Source organism: Manacus candei, unplaced genomic scaffold (genome assembly GCF_025592945.1).
Source record: "Manacus candei isolate 608988 ecotype Guabito, Panama unplaced genomic scaffold, ASM2559294v1 h1tg000043l, whole genome shotgun sequence".
NCBI lineage: Eukaryota > Metazoa > Chordata > Aves > Passeriformes > Pipridae > Manacus > Manacus candei.
Genome location: NW_026138091.1, coordinates 18,727,480 through 18,744,901, shown reverse-complemented (window position 1 = coordinate 18,744,901; position 17,422 = coordinate 18,727,480). Strand labels below are relative to the sequence as shown.

Below are 17,422 nucleotides of genomic sequence, written 5' to 3'. Positions count from 1 at the left end.
CACAAACAGAACTGACCCAAATGTGTGCATGAATTTTAGAGCTTTTGCAAACATGAGTTGTATTCAGGAAATTCAAAAAACAGAATAGAAGCTTACAGGGCTCTTACAAGGGTGAATTCAGTGTTTTCCAAAGCCCCCTGATGAGCTTACCAGGTGTAATAGATGAATTATGTTGAGCAAGGCAGTCAGGCATGTCTATTTTGTCTGACTCATTATATGAGAACAAAGGGACAGCTGATAAAACTAAATGACAGCACACTTTTAGCAGAAAGGCTCAATTATTTTACTCAACACATGATTAACCTGCAGAATTAATTGCTAGAAGGCATACCAGGGGTCAAAAAAACCTGGCAGAATAAATAAGCAAGCAACTAATCATACAGACAAACCTGAAGCTAATATGAATAAAGAGACTGATCTTCATCACTCTGGAAGGAAGAGGTGGGCTATAATTCTTCATGTTTCCAGCCCTATGAGGACTGTGATTTAACAGTAGAGTGAGACTGTTCCTTCAGGTGAATGTATATTTAGAAAATATAAGTCATAGTTGCTTAGCTGCTCCTGCTCTTTCTTCTTCCCAGCCTTTTACTTGGGCATTTGGACATCATGACACACATGTCAGTGTAAGGTGCGTATATCTGTGTCCGAAAGAAGTGCAATTCTAGCTGTCACATAACTGCACAAAAAGAGGCATGATACTTGTCTTAAGGAGCTCATGTACTAATGGTAGACAAGGGGCCAATGCCAAATGAAAAGAAAACTGCCCAAAGATTGATCGAAATAACATCAGTAGCCTAGGAAGTTTGAGGGGTTTAAGGAATCAGCTGAAGATATGGTCTTTGTAATTTTAATGGCTTTGCAGAAGAAAAGGGTCATTAGGAGGAGATGAGAGAATGATAGAGGGACTGACACTGACCGTAATGATTTTACTCGTCAGTATCTTCATACGTTTGTGGTTCTCATTGTTTTTCCTAGAAAAGATTTTTAATTATTTTTCTTCCACTCTTTCTGTAGTGGTTTAAAAGAGATTTCCACCCTAGAAGCAATTGCTGAAAATGGTAAGTAATATGACCAAGATATAACCAACATTTCATCATTTAAGTCTGTGTTGTCACTGGAGCTGATTGTGTACTCTAGTTCTTGGTCTTTGCTTTTTACTATTTAAAGATTTTACTCCCCCCCATCTGTAGTACTTATAAGCAGACAATTATCATAGTGTTGAAATACTGAGGGTCTGATTCAAAATCCACCAAACTGGATACGGCTCTGTGACCTGAAATGTAGTGATAATTCATCTCTGCTTCAGGCATGGGTCTTTGTTCGTGCTCCAAGTATGAACCCTGTGTCTCCATGCAGCTTGGACTGCCTCCTTGTTTCTCACCTTGCACACTGGGAGCTGAAGGTGCCAGGCTCATCCAGCAGTTCCAAGGCCTTGATCTCAACAGAGGGTGTCTGCATGAATAGGAAATGTTTTTCTAATCTTTGTAAAACAATTCATTGCCTTTGATATCAGTCTTTTATTGGGACTGTGGTTATTAAGGGCTACTTGTTAGAGTTGAATCTTTCCATATGACACTATAAAAAAACCTTTTTCTTCCCTAGCGTCTGGTTGAAAAAGAGGTGCCATACACCAAAGAGGCACTGAGAGGCATCTTATTTTTTCACAGGGCTTTCACTTACAACTCTAGATTAGGGATTGAGTTATAAGGTCTGCAAATCACTGACGTGGTAGTTTTGGGGGTATACAGTGTAGTGTAGTGGGCTGATAATTAAACAGTGTTATTAGTGCCAATGACTGTTTCTGTTCAGAGCTGGGGGTGTAAAATCAGAAGGAGTTTTGAAATTAAGAAAAAAGTACCTTAGTACTGAAATCATTAGTGAGTCCTTTTCTATGTTTTTGCAGTACTCCAAAATGAATGGGTTTTATACTCAAGTGGTTGAATTTCCACCTCTGAATGGCAGAGGAGTTATTTTGTTCTCTTTTCTTGTCCCCAGAGCATTAAGCCTTGGCTTAATATTGGCCTTGGCTAAACATTGGCTTTTTCTTTATGGGACAGTTCTTTCATCAGCTGCACAGACTGTAGAATAAGCTTCCCAAACCATAGAATCATAGAATATGCTGAGCTGGAAGGGACCCACAAGGATCATTGAGTCCAGCTGCTGGCCCTGCACAGGACAGCCCCATGTGCCTGAAAGCATTGTCCAAACTCTTCTTGAACTCTGTCAGGCTTGGTGCTGTGACCAACTTTCCTGGGGAGCCTGTCCAAGTACCCAGCCACCCCCTGGGTGAAAAATCTTTTCCTGATATCCAAACTAAACCTTCCCTGGCTCAGTTTCATGCCATTTCCTCCAGTCCTGTCACTGGTCACAAGAGTGAAGAGATCAGTGCCTGCCCCTCCACTTCTCCTCATGAGGATGTTGAAGGTTGCAGTGAGGTCTCCCCTCAGTCTCATCTTCTCCAGGCTGAACAAACCAAGTACCCTCAGCCACTTCTCAAGTGGCTTCCGCTCAAGGCCCTTCACCATCTTCATTGCCCTCTTTTGGACACTCTCTAATAGCTTAATGTCTAGCCTAACTGCACACAATATTCAAGGTGAGGGCGCCTCAGTGCAGAGCAGAGCAGGACAATCACCTCTCTCAACTGGCTGGCGATGCTTTGCCTGATGCACTCAGGACACGGCTGGCCCTTTTGGAGGCCAGGGCATGCTGTCTACTCATGCCACTGTTGTCTCAGGCCACTTTGTTTTGGAAAAGCGGAGTTAATGGGAGACCTGTGGGAGGACGGAAGATCAGGCTATGCCAATTCTTGGGTTAGTGTCAGCTAGCTGTTAATTGGGAAAAAGATGTGTGGATCAGGGAAGATGTGCCACTTTGCATGGCCAAGTGCAAAATCTGCACTACTGCTCTCATGTAGGCATATAATTTAGGGCCTTTAAAGTATGGTGGACAACCTGGGCCCTTTTCCTTGGAGAATTTGAAAATACTTCATTAGCAAGGTAGAGTTCTGATCACAGACAAAGATCTATATCAACTCTGTTCACAAAAGCTTCTCTGAATGAAGGAATTGCCCCTAGAATCTTCCCAAAGGCAAGAGTTATAGATGCTACTGGTAACTATAGTTACATGTAGCTCCTTTCTGAAGTGAAATGCAAATAACATGTTATTTCAGAAAGCTATTGATTCCTTTAATGAAAGAAAAAACCGAAGTCAATCTATGCATTTTTATAAGTATTATTTTTTCTTCTGCAAATTTTAGCTGAGACTGATGAGAATTTCCAAAATCTATGAATCTGATGAGAATTTCCAAAATTTATGAATCTATGAATCTATGTTATGTAATGCCTTAGATCTCCATAACCAATGTAATTACAGTAGTAGTAGTTAAGCAGTTGTTTTTCTGACTAATAAGTATATTTCTTATAGTAGATCCTTTTAACAATAATTTTTAGAAGGAAAATATAAATAGCTATGACTCTTGACTGGTATAAGGCAGTCAGATTGGTTAAAACCTGCAGGAAAACCAATGCATTTGCATTCTTACAGAAGCTAAACATTTTACTCAGCCAGGAGACCATAATTAGGGTAAATAGAAGAGATTAAAGAGGATAATAATAAAAGCTCCATTTCCAGTACATGAAAATAAAACACAATTTCTGTAAAATATAACCTCAAAACCTGAGAAATCTGTGTGTCCAGGCTATAAAATATCCATTCACCAGTCTGGTACATGGATGAGAAGTGGGAAGGCACTGAAACAGTAAATGTGAGTCTGCTTGCTTGTTTCTCTAGCAGTCCAAATAACAAGACTAATAATGTTCATGATTCACAACTATTATGCTCCTTATTATAAGCAGATGTTAATATTTCTGCATAGATCTTGAAAATACTTATCGGTTTTAAGTATTTGTTGCAACTGCCTGTGGTTTCAGAACTGAAGGAGGATCTTCTGTAGAGGTATAATTGACTTCTTTGAAAGGTCCTCTCTTCCTTGCTAGACTTCTCCTTCCTTTTCCAGAAATATTCCACCTTATTTCTCCTTTGGCCTCCACTGTAGTCAACAGCAAAATTTTCTGTATCCCATTGAGGGTGCAGAATCAGGCTTTAAATCCACTGAAGCCAAAAGAAATATTGTTACCAATATTATGCATATTATGCTCCACACTAAGCACTGTGTTTTGAGTATTGTTTCTCAGTGATAGGTTCTGTATACTTTGTAATTCACAGAATAATACTTCTTAAACTTTATTATTTATTTATTAATTGGTCCTTTGACTAACAGTATATGTGTCCTGCTCTCATCTCTTAAGTGATTTCTTCTGCTCTTGTTTTCAATTGCCCAAAGTTCAAACTTTTGGGTACTGTTTCTATGATACTTACCTTTCAGTTTCAAAATCACTCCTTTTTCTGTACTGTTGTAATGTATTTTTTTGGTATTATTTTACTGAAATTTTGCATTTGTCAAGACACTGAACATGTCATCCCATTTTTACCTATTGACCTGTAAATGGTATGAGCGCTTGAATTGCTTAAATAGAGCAAATAAGCTTAAACATCTAGCTTATTACTTCTCCAACTACTGTAGGATTTTAGCTTTCTAATCTTACAGAGTTTGTTAAATTATACATATTTCTATTTACAGACAAAATAATCAGAAAAGTGACCATGGATCTGCAGGAACGAGGGATTCATTTTTCAGTAATTTTTACTGCAGCGAGACCTTCAAGGGTGAGTAATCTTCAGTGCCTAGAACTGTCAGATTTTTATCATTCAACAATTTAATGTTTACAGAGAAATGCTGTAGATGATTTTAAAGATTGCACAGGAAAGCAATCTGTATTATATGAGGTTTTGACCAGAAAATATTACACGAATTTTCATGTACGATAGCTATATCACATAACTATAGAAGTTTTACTGTTTTAGGAGACCATAAATCTGCCATTGTCTTTAGAACTTATTGTTGTTTTTAGGAACTGTAAATTATGGATTTTTTTCTCCATTTAAGTCCAATGGTTTCATAGTGAGTTCTGCATGGAACCTTATCAAGCTTCAATAAAAACAGTGTTATTAATTTATTGAAGGCTAGTAATGTATCCATTTTAAAATTAATTAGTTTCATTCCTTTTAGTCAGTACTTAGTATTTACAGCTGGAAGTTAATAATCAGAACATCATTTATAGATCACATCATATCATGTTAACAGTAAATAGCAATGCAGAATAGTTATTTATGAAGAGTTATCTTTTTGTATGACATTCAGGTTGAAATCAAAAAATATTCAATTTTTAATTTTAATGTGATTAAATGAAAGAGAGTCCTGCCTTGAGGAAAACAGAATCCAGTTGCCATTATAAAGAGAAACATATGAGAGATGGGCTGAATCCTAAAAAATGCAACTTTGAAAGAAACACGTCTACCTGTTCCAGTGGTAACACATCTGAGTTCCTGATATGGTAACACAATCATAGAATCATTAGGGTTTGAAAGGATTTCTAAGATCATTTGACCGATCACCTTTGACTGAACACCATCATGTCAACTATATAGCACTAAGCGCCACATCCAGTTTCTTCCACACTTCCAGGGATGATGATTCCACCACCTCCCTGGGCAGCCTGTTTCAATGTTTGACAATCCTTTCAGTGAAGAAATTCTCCCTGATGTCCAACCTGAACCTCCCCTGGTGCAGCTTGAGACCATTTCCTGTCATCCTGTCACTAGTTGCCAGGGAGAAGAGGTCAACACCCACCTGGCCACAACCTCCTTTCGTGTAGTTCTAGAGAGCAATAAAGTCTCCCCTGAGTCTCCTCTCCAGGCTGAACAGCCCCATCTGCTTCTCATATGAATTGCTCTCTAGACCCTTCACCAGCTTTGTTGCCCTTCTCTAGACTCGTTCCAGTACCTCAATGTCTTTCTTGTCATGAGGGACCCAGAACTGGACACAGCACTCAAGGTGTGACCTCAGTAGTGCTGAGTACAGGGGAACGATCACTGCCCTGGTCCTGCTGGCCACACTATTTCTGATACAGCCCTGGATGCCTTTGGCCTTCTTGGCCACCTGGGCTCATGTTCATTCTGACTGTCAACCAGCACTCTGAGGTCCTCTTCTGCTGGACCACTTTCCAACCACTCTGCTCCAAGCCTGTAGTGGTGCGTGGGGTTGTTTTGACTCAGGTGCAGGATTCAGCACTTTGCCTTGTTGAATCTCCTACAATTGGCCTTGGCCCATCGATCCAGCCTGTCCCCATCCACCTGCAGACCCTTCCTACCCTCCAGCAGATCAACATTCTGGCCCAGCTTGGTGCTACCTGCAAACTTACTGAGGGTGCTGTCCATTTCCTCATCCACATAATTGATAAAGAAGTTAAACAGGACTGGCCCAACACTGAGCCCTGGGGAACCCCAATAGATGTAGCACCATTCACCACGACTCTCTGGGCCCAGCTGTCCAGCCAGGTTTTGAGCCAGTGAAGACTGCTCCTCTCCAAGCCATGGGCTGTCAGGTTCTCCAAGAGAATGCTGTGGGAGACAGTATCAAAGGCTTTACTGAAGTCCAGGTAGACAACATCCACAACCTTTCCCTCATCTGCTATGTGGGTCACTCGGTCATAAAAAGGAGATCAGGTTGGTCAAGCAGGACCTGCTTTTCCTAAACCTGTGCTGGGTGGGCCTGATCCCCTTTGTGGTCCTGTACGTGCCATGTGATTGCACTCAAGATAATCTGTGTCCATAACCTTCCCTGGCAATGAGGTCAGGCTGACAGACCTGTATTCCCTTGATACTGCTGCTGACCCTTCTAGATGGATGTGACACTGGCCAACCTCCAATCATCTGGGACCTCCCCGGTTTGCCAGGACTGCTGGTAAATGATGGAAAGTGGCTTGGCAAGCTCTTCTACCAGCTCCCTCAGTACCCTCAGGTGAATCTCATCTGATACCATAGACTTGTGAGTGTCTAAGTGACACAGTAGGTCACTACTTCCTCTTGGATTACAGGCATTCTATTCTGTTCCCAGTTCCTGTCTACGAGTTCAGGGGGCAGGTTGCCCTGAGGATAACTGGTCTTTCTGTTAAAGACTGAGGCAAAGAAGGCATTAAGTACCTCAGTCTTTTCCTCATCCTTGGTTACAACATTCCCCTCTTTCCCCTGCATCCAATAAAGGATAGAGATTTTCCTTGGCATTCCTTTTGTTGTTAATATATTTATAAAAACACTTTTTATTTTCTTTCACAGCAGTTGCCAGATTGAGTTCTAGCTGAGTTTTTGCCTTTCTAATTTTCTCTCTATGTGACCTAATGACATCCTTGTAGTCTTCTTGAGTTGCCTGCCTGTTCTTGCAAAGCTCGTAAACTGGTTTTTTCTCTGAGTTTTTGTTTTTTTCTTTAAAAAAGATCCAAAATAAAAATAAAAATTACTTAATTATTGTGGCTCTTTACTGTTTGAAACCAAAGGCACACGGGCATTCTTAGCTGAAAATTGCATTTAGAACAACTGGAATGAAAAATATTTTTAATTAATGAAAGAATAGAGTTAAGAGAAGGAATTTTTTGATCGATTTTAAAAGTTTGTTGAGTTTTAAATCTCTGCATATTTCAAAGGCTTTCTAAATTAAAGTAACAGTTCAAGCAACTGAAGCACTTCTAAATAATTAAATCAATGTCTTTTAAGATATTCTACATTTTTTAAAAATTAACAATTTAAACTTTTCTTAGTTGTATAAATTCAATGCTATATTGAATTTATAAAAGCCATTTGAAACATTTTTTCCCCTCATGACAACTTTAAGTTATTTTACTGCACTCAAGGTACTTCTGTACAGAGCTAGAAAAGACAGCATAATGTACCTTTGAGAGTTCATCAGTCTGTATATTTGCATGTAAACTCTTCTTAGCATGTACTGCATGTCTTTGGCTGTGCTTGAACCATGAAAGATAAGAACTGTTTCATAACCATAAGCAAAAGTACTTAACTCCCTTTACTTAAGCTATAAAGTTTCTATTGTATGATCTAGAAGCTCCCCAGTGATAGCCAAAATCAATATATATGAGAAGTAAAAGGCTTTAATCATATTGAGAAAGAGTTTACATTACTTAGTGCATTTGTAAATCAATAGCAGTCATTCAGTATGAGAGATTTGCATTTACTAAGTTGCCTTATTCTCAGTGATTAAGGAGATCAGCTTTAGGTAATTACACTTGAAAAAAATAAAAGGACAACTCCTTCTAGTCACTTAAATTAATTTTATATGATGAACCTCCCAAAAATGGGCATTTTTGAGATGCTTCTCTCCCAGAAGCTCTACCTCCTTGCTGTTGGGCAGTTAATGGCTTAAAAGCATCATCACATTACATTCTTTTGTTCTTCCATTGCCTCAAGCAGAGAAAAAAAAACGTGAGAAATGCATATGTTGGAAAAGGTTCCAGACTGATATTGGCTTCACAGAAAGTGAATTAATGAGACAGGAAGCAAAACTCCCCTATGATTGAGCCTCTTTTCTGATTTGATGAGAAAGAGCTGCTTGGTTTAGTCAGTGCAGACAGAGATGCCTTTGGGCTATCATAATTATCAGTTCATTACCCCAGCGCATGATGGAGATTTGTTCAGGCTGGCTCTTGTTCTGTTCCAATTTCAGCATGATTGGAGGGCTAGAGCACCACTTCTATGAGGAAAGGCTGAGTGAATTGGGATTGCTCAGCCTGGAGAAGGGAAAGCTTCAGGGTGAAATAATTGCAGCCTTTCAGTACCTGAAGGGAGCCTAAAAGAAATCTGGAGAGGGACTTTTTACAAGGGCATGTAGTGATAGGACAAAGGAGAATGGCTTTAAACTGAGAGTGTGTTTAGATTAGATATTAGGAAGAAATTCTTTACTGTGAGGGTAGTAAGGCACTTTAAGAGGTTGCCCAGAGAAGTTATGGATGCCCCATCCCTGGAAGTGTCAAGGCCAGGTTGGATGGGGCTCTGAGAAACCTGGTCTAGTGGAAGGTGTCCCTGCCCACGGCAGGGGATTGGAACTACATGATCTTTAAGGTATCTTTCAACCCAAGCTATTCTATGATTTGAAGCTGGAAGGCAGAATTAAGACTCTGAAAGAGAAACTACTTTGTGACCTGCTTGAAATGGTTTCACTAAGCAGTTCATGATTCCTCCCATCATCTCATAAAAGAGCTGCCTTCCTCCAACAAAGCAAGTGCTAAGTCTTATGACTTGTTCTGAAATGCTTTGCCTTCTAGGTGTGGCTGAGTCGGGGTGACACTGAGAGAATGACTTGTAACACCTAATTCTGAGCAAGTGAAGTGTATAGGTCTACATTTGAAGTTATCAAACAAGGTTCTCTTTACAATCAAGGACTTTTTAGGGTATAATCCTTCTGACTGTTTTGTAGGAGACAGCTGCAGAATGATAATCTCCTTTGTCTCTGACAACCATAAAGGCAGTCCTCATGCTGAGGTCAGATCTTGATATATGTTTAGTCAGACAACTCTCACTCAACATTTCTCATATTTTTTTTCCATTAAAAAACAGAAACTTGTCCCAAGAATTGAGGAGTCTCCTACCAAGACCTTTCTTTCCTTTGAAACTCATTTGATTGCTAATTTTTCTTCTGGAGAACAAAATGCCTCTGCAGTCCTTGTTCCACTCTTGCGTCAGTAGTTCTCGTGAATATATAAATTTCTGTGTTCTTGGGGTCTTTGATCAAGGTCACCCTTCTACTTGTGCTTGCTGCTAGTTATGTTTTTTTGCTTGTGGTTGTAATGCATAATTTTACTCTGCTGTTGTAGTTGGAGAGGTTAAAAAGGCTGCAGTGATTTAAAGTTAATGCTTCAAATAATAAATCTCATCATGTTTCCCATCCTTCAGATTCTCATGGTGTCCATGTAACATTTTTACTAGTTTTCTTCTGAAGCTGCAAGAGAGTTTTATAGTTGTCATCTTTTTCCAGTTAGATTGAATGCTAAGGGACTACAAATTGCTAAAAGGAGATTTATGGCTATGTCCCAGCTGATATTCGTTTTGTTGATTTCGCTTGTTACAGATGCACTGTGAAATGCACTGCGAACCTTCTCTGCTGCCTCCACATTTTCAGAGAGCTTCAGCTACCATCAGCCTTGGGCTGCTTCATTTTACAAGCTTTCTGCTCTAGTTGGTGTTTCTGTGTGTTAAGTCTTTGATTCCACTCAGATCCAAGCAGTATGAGTTATAGAAACTTTATTCAGCCAAAAGTAACATTGGAATCTGCAGCACGAGTGGTTACTTTTGACTCTTAAAAAACACCTCTTGATAGTATCCTGAGGTGCTATTGATGTGCACCCCAGCTGAAAAGAGTATGAAAAGTTTTTATGTTCTTTGGCAAGTGCTTGTGCTTACATTTTCTTTGTTTCTACCTTCTACCTAACATATTTTTTAAAATGCATCACATTTTGCTCTGCTTCATCTTCCACTTACATCCAGCTCCTCTCTGTTTTGTTGACTATTCCTTTTACCACTCTGAGGAGGCTAAATGCTGCAACAGCCACCCCATTGACTTCACAGCTTCTGGTTAATGGAATGCTTTTGACCATTTACTATACTTAAACACTATATAAAATGAGCTTTCCCATGAATGAAGCATTAGAAAAATGCTTATAATGCCATTTGCAGGAGTTGCAGGGGTGAAGGTTTAATATCCTCATTCATCCTTGAATACAGGAATTGCCTTATTCATTTAGTCTTGTATTTTTACATTTGAGCAATTATTGTTTAACATAGTATAATAAAGCATCGATGTTTCCAGCCTAAAAGAAGAAAACAGAGGATTTCCTCATCCTTTAGTCCTCTCCTCTCCCCACTTAAAGAATGCCATTATAATTAAAAATAAGCTTTGACTTGTAGATGAAGAATGTACACTTGATTATTTCCTATTTAACTCAGTTTTGAGCATTCTTTTCTTATACAGGTAGAATTCAGTTTTGAGTATATTTTTCTAATACAGGTAGAGTATTTTTAAATAATTACAAAGAATCATTTAAGGCTGGTTGTAGCCAGTTAGTTGTCATGCTGGAGGGGAAAAAAGAAAGAGGAAAACATTTAGCAAAATTAGCTTTGAAATTGAATGACACAGATGTGAGACATGCTTGTTAGCAATTCTGTATGATTCATGCCATGTGTTAGTGGGGAATTCAGGGAAATAACTGAAAACTTTTAACTGAAAACCTTTAACTCTAGACTTTGCACTAAGGTGAGTTAAGATTCACTTCCTTTAAACATTTTTACAACTTTAGCTTACATTTTACATTATGTTTATATATATATATATATGCTCATTGACTTCACTGCTAAATGAAGGGCAGCATGGAAGTAAGATATTATTCTTATCTGATCAGAACAATTTTGTTATTTTCTGCTGTTAACTTTTTAAGGCATAGATGAAGCCTGTACAAATGTTCCATACAGATCAAATTAGCAAGTTGTGTTTATTTTGCATTTAAAACTAAGGACTGGGAATACTGAAGTGGAGGAGGGATGGTGGAGAAGGACATGGGTGAGGATGAATTGTCTCCCAAGAAAAAAAAAGGAATTTGTAAAATGCAGGTATAAAAATTTCAATGAATACTCTAAAAGATACATATATATATTCATATATGAGCAGAGGTCATAAACTAATAATTTAGAATAAAATTAAAGTATAAGGCTAAAATAGGATAGAATATATCCTATTTTACAGTGTGTAACTGTAAACAAACATATTGATATGAAATGTTGGTAGGCATGCTAAAAACTTTCAGGAAGGAAAATTCCAAGGTTATAAAAGTATTAGAGTGAGAGAATAGATATGTAAAGGATGGCTGTTGTGTCTTAAAAGAAGTTAGGATTCAAGGAGACAAAGATAAATATTCTGAGAATTCTAGAGTCCTATTCTGAGAACAGTCTTTGAAGGCAAAGGTTGAACACAGCATCCAAGTGATATGACTTTAACCTAAAGATCTAAATAATCCATCTATCTGTGATTTGATGAATTGTCCAGTAGTCTCTACTAATTATGTTGACTGACACTGTTTCTATCTGGAATACAAACAGTTTTAACACAACATATTAAAAGGTCAAAATATATGTAAAAAAGCATTTTTCCCCTCACCCTCCTCCTCACATGGAAATATACCAAACCGTGCCATAATTAGCAGAGTGAGATAGAAGTAATAAAGCCATGCTTCAAAAAGCACACTCCTGTATGCATAAGGAAAATTAAAAGGAATATAAATTCTTGCAAATTTAGTACCATATTATATGATAGGCCTAAAGAGATTCAGAGGAATGATATGCACAAGACATAAAAACTATTCATAAAAACACATTAGACAGGAATTCTTTCAGAGAGTACTGGATCTAATGAAAAAGAAGAACTCAGAAAAATGAGTTACAATGCAAAGCTAAATGACCTGTGTGTTGATTATTGCTATAGTAGAACATAGACAAGTTCTCAGTTCAGAGACTTTTTTCAAAAATCATTGAGCATCAAGAGCTTTTTCTGCTACTGAGGTGGCAATAGAAGAGATTTCAGAATAAATCAATAAAATTAATAGTGTCATATCATCAAGGTTGTATGTTTTTCACCTAAGTTTAAACTAAAATAGGAAACTGCCAAACTGTCATCGTGATTTCTAATGTACAACTTTTAAATTATAATTTGTATAATATATATGAAAATTATGAAATAGTTCAACCTTCATCTCAGAGGATGAGGAATTTTCAAGTGTGACATGGCATTTGGAAAGCCTACCTTCCATACTGACAAAATTAATTGAAACTGAAGTCATAAATATGTGGATATATATAAAGAAAATACAATATGGATTCAGTGTTCTCTGAGAGGCATAAAATGTACAGGTAGAAGTAATTGTGTTGCTAGAGTAAAAAAGATAAAAAAGTAGAATTATTTTGGAGACAAAGTAAAAAACATTAAAGGTAGGAAACAAAGGGTAAAAATAAAGGATTAATGTTCACGGTGGGGAGTATTTGCCAGTGGAATTCTATGAGGATTGATGCTGATGCCTGTGCTGTTCAACAGAGTCATTAGTATTGAAAGGGGGATGAAATACAAAGGTGCCAGAGTTTGCTGATGTACTGACAAGTTGTATAAACCACTCACAGCACTGCATTACTGGGTGATAAAAATACAGATGCAATCCCATCTGAAAAAAAAGTAACACATAAGGAAAGCCTTAAATATTCATATTGCACTGTAGTGAGTGGCTGCTATTTCTCAGAAGAGGGATCACAGTGCAAATGTGGGTAGATCTCTTGGAACACCCCAGCAGTCAGCAGTTGGATGAATAGCAAGCAGAGCATTACCCATCATTTGGAAAGGAGAAGGGCAAAGCAGCAATCATCAATTAATTCACTAAGCCCTTGGTGAGTCCAAGTCTGCCAGTGGAACAGTGCATGTGGTTCTGGACTCCCATGTCCAAAGGTTACAATAAAGCTATGAGATTAAAATATTTTAGACAGGAAAAGTGACAACTCAAGAGGGAAATAATAAATAAAACCACCAATATCATGAATGGGCTGAACATGAAATAATTACTCACTGTCTCTGGACAGTATTCATGACTATCATCACTCACAGATCATAACACAGGAATTCAGAGGCACCAAGTTCCTTTAAAGAAACAAAGTAAACTATTTTTGGATGACAAAAGCACATAGCTTTCAGTAACTAGATAAACTAATGGAAGAAAAATAGGAAGGATGGATGGAAAGAAGATCCTAATACATGTGTTCATTTGAATGCAGCCTTCAGCTCTGAAGGTTTCTAACCCAGAGATTACAGAAATCAAAGAGGGCATCCCAGGACAAGTATTCTTTGTATTTACCCTTATCTTATTTTAGCTGCCAGTTACAATCAGGATCACTGGCTGTGAGCTAGGTGGACCTTTGCTCTCATGCAGTTTAGCTGTTCTCATGTCTTGGCAGTGGAAGTTTTGGGTATTGACATAGCATTTCTCTGGGACAGGACTGTGAAAAGTAATATGTAACTTATTTAACTAAAGGCAAAGAGCTGGAAGAGGCAGCCAACAGACTAAGCAAAGCTTAGAATCTCACAGAGATTCTAAATAATCTCACGGACTTTCCTCCTCATGCCCACCTGTTAGGTTGTTTTAGAATTTCCACCTTTGAAAATGAAAATAATTGCCACATCATACAAAAAAAAAAAAAAAAAAAAAAGCCTGCTGCACATAAATCATTGTTCTGCTGGCAATCAGGAAATCTGTAACGAAAAGTGACTGTCAGCTGGAAATTGGGTAAGTGGCAGCTCAAGCTTGGTGCAGTCTTCCCTACTTTAAGTGAAACCGGCTGGATTTTCAAGATCCTTGTGATTAAGCCTCTGCAAATTGCCTGGGGGACCTCTGAATCTTTTTGCCATTCATTGTTACCAGTGAGCAGAGAGACTTGTGTCTTCAGTACCATCTCCAGTCACCAAAACCCATAGGCATGATCTTTTTCAGAGGCAGACATATGTTGCCATTTTGGGCACTTTGGGGAAGCAAAGGGTTAGAAATGGGAAATGATCACATCTACCCAGAGAATCACAGTGTATGTGTATCCTCCAAAGACATCCCTAGGATGTGTGGCTGCGCAGCTAGGAAGCTTCTGCATGTGGTCAGAGCAGCCTTGCCCTAAATATCTACCTGCAGTACTACTTGTCTTCCTTCCCTTTGTAGGAAATTAAATTATGACCATAACAATATTCCTTGGTCCTGATCCACAGTTTTTCTCAGGATCTAAACTTCCATCAAGAGCAACTGATTATGGTTGAGCCAAATTCCCAACCAGGCTTGCCATTACATGGTGTAGAAGCTTGGCTATGGTGTAGGAACAGCAGTGGGCATCAAATTGCTAAACCAGTCCCACAGAAATGCAGGAAGAAAGTTGGTATTTGTTTTCTAAAATGCCTCACCTTATAAATTTCAATTTACCAAAGTCTCATATCAAAGCATCGTGACAAGGATCAGTAGCTGGCAGCCACAGAGGTGACAGTTCCACCTAGCTGCTGGCAAAGATTGCATGCTTTGGTTTTGGTTTGGTTGTTGGGCTAGAAACTGGTAGGAGATGAAGGGAATTATGAAACTGAGATTGCTGACATTGGCTGAGAGCCGTTAACTGGAAGTTTTAACTAGACTTTTCCCCTAGGTTGGTGGAAACACATCTATTTTGAGACAAACTTGGAAGAAATGAAAAGGCTTATCAAGAGAAATGAAAGCGTGGTAATATCCTTCAAAAAAGCATGGATATTATGTCCAAGATTATCTTTGTCTAGACTTTCTGGTGTGGATTTTACATATATGGATACCTTCTATCTCACATACACTACTGTCAGAAGAATTAGGTGGAGATTGAGTGCAAGAAAGCAGAGTAGAAGCACCACTTTATAGATTTTCTGTGAAAAAATCCATCTTTCTAGATTTATTGGTCTTTACCTTTTGATTCAGTAAAACTCAGAAGAGAGAGCTAGACTCCCCTGGCAAGTTGCTGCAGTGTAAGGTCTGTCTTTCTCTGTTTTCTCCAAAAGAGTTGTCACACACAGAGATGCAGAAAGCAAAGAAAGGTGGTTTCACACTGGACACAGTATTTTTACAGGGAGAATCTGAAAAATATGCAGCTAATTTATTTTAGACAGACCTGAGGAGTTGGAGGAATTAAGTGTAATTTTTTAAAGTAAAAGATGTAAAAGTAAATTCCTTGAATTATCAATAAAAATTTGAAGGTAATATGTAATGTTATTTTCTTGTCCACACATCTCTCTTCAAGTTAGGAAAAAAGGGAGACAGGCTCCCCAGTTTTGCAGATTAGTCCTCCAAAGTGCTGCAGGATCAGAATATGAAGTAGAGGAAGGGAGAATTTTAGGGGTCTTCAGATTTTTAATTTGCTGTGACTAGCCTACATCTGGGATAAACAGTGCTGGCAACTCTCCCAGCACTGTGAGTAACACATTTTGGCTCCTATCTGCATTTTTCAATTAGGTAACCCATCAGACCCCATATAACCTCTGTCCAAACCTCATTAAGTATCTGTTTCCTTTTATTGCAGCAGACACTCCTCCATCCTTTTTCACATCTCCCATGGCAACTTGAATTCCACATATGGACATAAGAAAGTGGGGAAAACAACCAGTTGGAAGTGGGTATTCCCCTGGCAGTCTAAAATTATGCAAAATCTGTAGCTTCTTTAATCTCCATGGCAGAATTGCCTGAAACAGCACCAGAAATCTAATGCTAAAACTGGGGAGATTGGCATCAGTAAATATTCCTTGAATCATACATCTGGTAGATTCCTTTCAGAATTAATTCTCTTTTACAGTGCAGCTCCTAATACATTTTTTCTCTTTTGTATATTGCATTGCAAAATCAGATTTACTAAAAAGGTGTAAATGAGTTTTAACACTATTGAAGATGACCAAGACATTGTTTTCATTGGAATAATTGTGTTTGGTTTATTTCTCCTAAATGAAATTTATGGTGGAGAATTAAGTGCTACTCCAGCTTATACACAGTCTGTTTTACTTTCTAAATTCAGGATATTTTTATAGACTAACTCCTGCTCTTTCTGAAGTTAGATGAAGAAGTTTCATATACAAATCCACTAAAAATTGTAGCAAGAAAATAACAGGAAATGTAATTTTCTTTAGAAAATCAGGACTACTCTGGCATTTATGGATGTGTATGTTTGTGCCATACATGTAAAAATTCCTTGCCTTATTTTAAGGCCTTTTAAGAAGATTGGTTTCACAAGTGCTGCATTGCACCACCTTCCTCTGCAGTGGATTCTGTTGCTTTCATGGTCACTGCTAACTCACTTGTCTCTGCAAAATGTTTGTGTCACAGAGTACTCACATTTTCTGTAAATCACAGTCAAGAGATCTTTTGTATAGCCCAGTGCTGCTAAAGGACAGGCATGTGTAGAAGCCCATCTGACCCCTAAGCATGTGAGCTGACACTGTAGATCGTGTTTATGCACACCATGGCTGAACTGAGCAGCATAAAAAATATTGCAGCTTTATTGTCCCTTCTAAAAGAAGTTCCTGAAGCATTTGGTCATGACTTGGGTACTCTCCACAAGTCATAAAAGTTCTATCAATTATAAGAAAATATTTTATTTTACAGTGAGATCATTATCACTTACTGTAAAGCATACATTCTGCCTTTAACATTCATGTCCCAACCTTGCTTTTCTGAAAAACCCAGGGAGATGCAGAACACCAGGTACAAGCTGAGTGTCACAGTGCCCAAGCCATTTGGCTTTCTGGTAGAAGTATGTGTGCTTGGATAGGGCATGTGATGTCTGACAGGACATCAGATAATAATGTGAGATAGTAAGGTTGGCCATATATCCTACAAGGCACGAAAATTATGTTAAATCATTGTTAGTAAATGATTGCTATTGATGTGAT

General features: G+C 38.3%; 1 protein-coding gene across 1 annotated transcript in view; it reads left to right on the top strand.

The window, feature by feature from the left end:
- The window catches only part of ATP6AP1 (ATPase H+ transporting accessory protein 1), a 45,868-nt gene that overhangs the window by 11,268 nt on the left and 17,178 nt on the right, over positions 1-17,422 (top strand). The window contains exons 5-6 of the mRNA XM_051795541.1: positions 1,015-1,058; positions 4,640-4,725. Coding sequence (XP_051651501.1) covers positions 1,015-1,058; positions 4,640-4,725 — 130 coding nt within the window. The remainder of the gene's footprint in view (positions 1-1,014; positions 1,059-4,639; positions 4,726-17,422) is intronic.